We start from the raw sequence: 2,228 nt of genomic DNA on the forward strand, positions 1-2,228 counted from the left end.
GTATTTTGGATACGGGTGCTTCTATCTCTGTGGTTGATTACAGATGGTGTAAACACCACAAGGTGTATGTTAAACCATGGAATGGAGACTCAAAAGTCAGAATGGCTACTAAATCAGCAACGTTTGAGCCTATTGGGACAACTCTACTTGAAGTTGCACTAGGACCAAAGCGATTCGCTCAAAAGTTTGTCGTTGTGGACGAGTTATCGACTACTGCTCTGCTAGGAGTGGACTTTCTATATCGAGCAAAAGTTTTGATCGACCTTCAAGGAGAAAACATCTCTTTCAAGGACAACCAATCGCACCTGAAGATTAAGATTTCTTTGTGTAAAGGGAATGATCCAAGGGATCTTTTGCAAATAGCACCACAGTTTCTACGTATCGTGGATGATGAGGTTCGCATCGCACCCCTGCATGAAAGGACAGTCGTTGTCACTGTCCGTAAGGCATCACCTTATTATCGCTTTAATGTTGATGGAATTGTTTCCGCATTATCTTCTGCTACCACTAAATATGGTATTTGGGCTGCTCGAATGCCAAGCAGACTGGGAGAAGGAACAACGACAATTGTTCTAGCTAACTTGTCTGATAAAGAGGTCATACTACGACAAGGCTATGCGGTCGCCAACTTTGATGCACATGCGCTGCGAAAGTTTGGTGATCGATTGGAAGACCTAAATGTGATTGAAGTAACACCGTCTCTGGACGATGATCCTGTTATAGCACCGAATTCGAACCACAACACGTGGAAATCTAATTCCACTGTGGAACCTACTTCATCCAACAAAATCGAAGTAGATATGAACCTCGCGTGGGATAAGTTGGACCAACCCACTTATGCAAGGAATTCTAATGAGTTGGAGTTTGTCGATGGATGGCCGAAAGGTTTGAACGTCGATAAGGTTCTGAATAGACTGAACATTGACCAGCAGACAGACTTGAAAGCGTTATTGTTTCAATATCGCGAGGCATTTGCATCAAACCCTGATCGACCAACGCCAGCAAATGCCGTACACGGTATTGATACCGGTACTTCTGGACCAGTTAAATCGCGTCCATATAAAGTGGACCACAGCAAACGCCAGTACATTGCTGAACGTATAGAAGAACTACTTCATAACAAAGTGATTCGTCCATCGCGAAGCCCTTGGTCGTCACCAGTAGTACTAGTTCCAAAAAAGGATGGTAGCATACGTTTTTGCGTTGACTATCGAAAGCTAAACTTGGCAACAATCAAGGATAGTTATCCATTACCACTACAAGAAGATTTGTTAAACAATGTCGACAAGACCTGGTATACCACTTTGGATCTTGCTGCTGGTTACTGGCAAATCCCAGTTGCTGAAAAAGATATTGAAAAGACCGCCTTCGTTACTCATGAGGGCTTATACGAGTTTTTGGTTATGCCGTTTGGGTTGACGAATGCGCCTGCCACGTTCCAAAGGGTGATGGATATGGCTCTCGTAGGATTGAAATGGCAGTGTTGCCTAGTGTATTTAGATGATATAATCGTCTTTTCAAATACGTTTGATCAACACTTACAAGATATTGAAAAAGTGTTAAAAAGGTTACTAGAACAAGGTCTCTCTCTCAAAGCGTCGAAATGCAATTTTTGCGCCGAGGAAGTGGAGTACTTAGGACATATTGTTAGTCGCCATGGTATTCGACCTGGTAATAGAAAAGTTCAAGCTGTACAGGAGTTTCCGATTCCGGAGAACGTGTCAGCTGTGAGATCGTTCTTGGGTTTGACATCATACTACAGACGATTTATTCCAAATTATACTAAGATCGCTAGTCCGTTGTTACAATTACTTCCTCATGATGTTGTTTGGACATGGACTGACTCTCAGAGTCACGCCTTCGCGGTATTGAAAGAGGCATTAATATCTGCGCCGATTTTAGCAATGCCTAAATCTGGACGACCGTACACTGTACAAACCGATGCATCATTGCTTGGTCTGGGAGCAATCCTATCCCAAAAAGATGAACATAATCATGAGCGAGTCATCGCCTATGCTTCACGAGTTCTTTCCCCTGCTGAAAAGAAGTGGGATACTAGAGAGTTGGAAGCTTTGGCCGTGGTTTGGGCTTGCGAATACTTTCGCGCTTATCTATCAGGCTATCAGTTTACTGTCCAAACGGATCACTCCGCGTTGGCATGGCTGAAATTGACAAACAAACCTGGCAGACTTAGTCGCTGGATTTTGCGCCTGTCAGAATTTGAATTC

General features: G+C 43.4%; 1 protein-coding gene across 1 annotated transcript; it reads left to right on the plus strand.

The window, feature by feature from the left end:
• Positions 1-43: 43 nt before the first annotated feature.
• On the plus strand, positions 44-2,078 carry SmJEL517_g06300 (uncharacterized protein; the record flags this gene model as incomplete). The annotated part of the gene is made up of 1 exon (XM_031172226.1): positions 44-2,078. A coding segment is annotated over exon 1 (1,977 nt), but the record flags the coding sequence as incomplete, so codon positions are not given.
• Positions 2,079-2,228: the final 150 nt, after the last annotated feature.

The sequence above is a fragment of the Synchytrium microbalum genome (genome assembly GCF_006535985.1).
Source record: "Synchytrium microbalum strain JEL517 chromosome Unknown SmJEL517_scf0145, whole genome shotgun sequence".
NCBI classification, from domain to species: Eukaryota; Fungi; Chytridiomycota; class Chytridiomycetes; order Synchytriales; family Synchytriaceae; genus Synchytrium; species Synchytrium microbalum.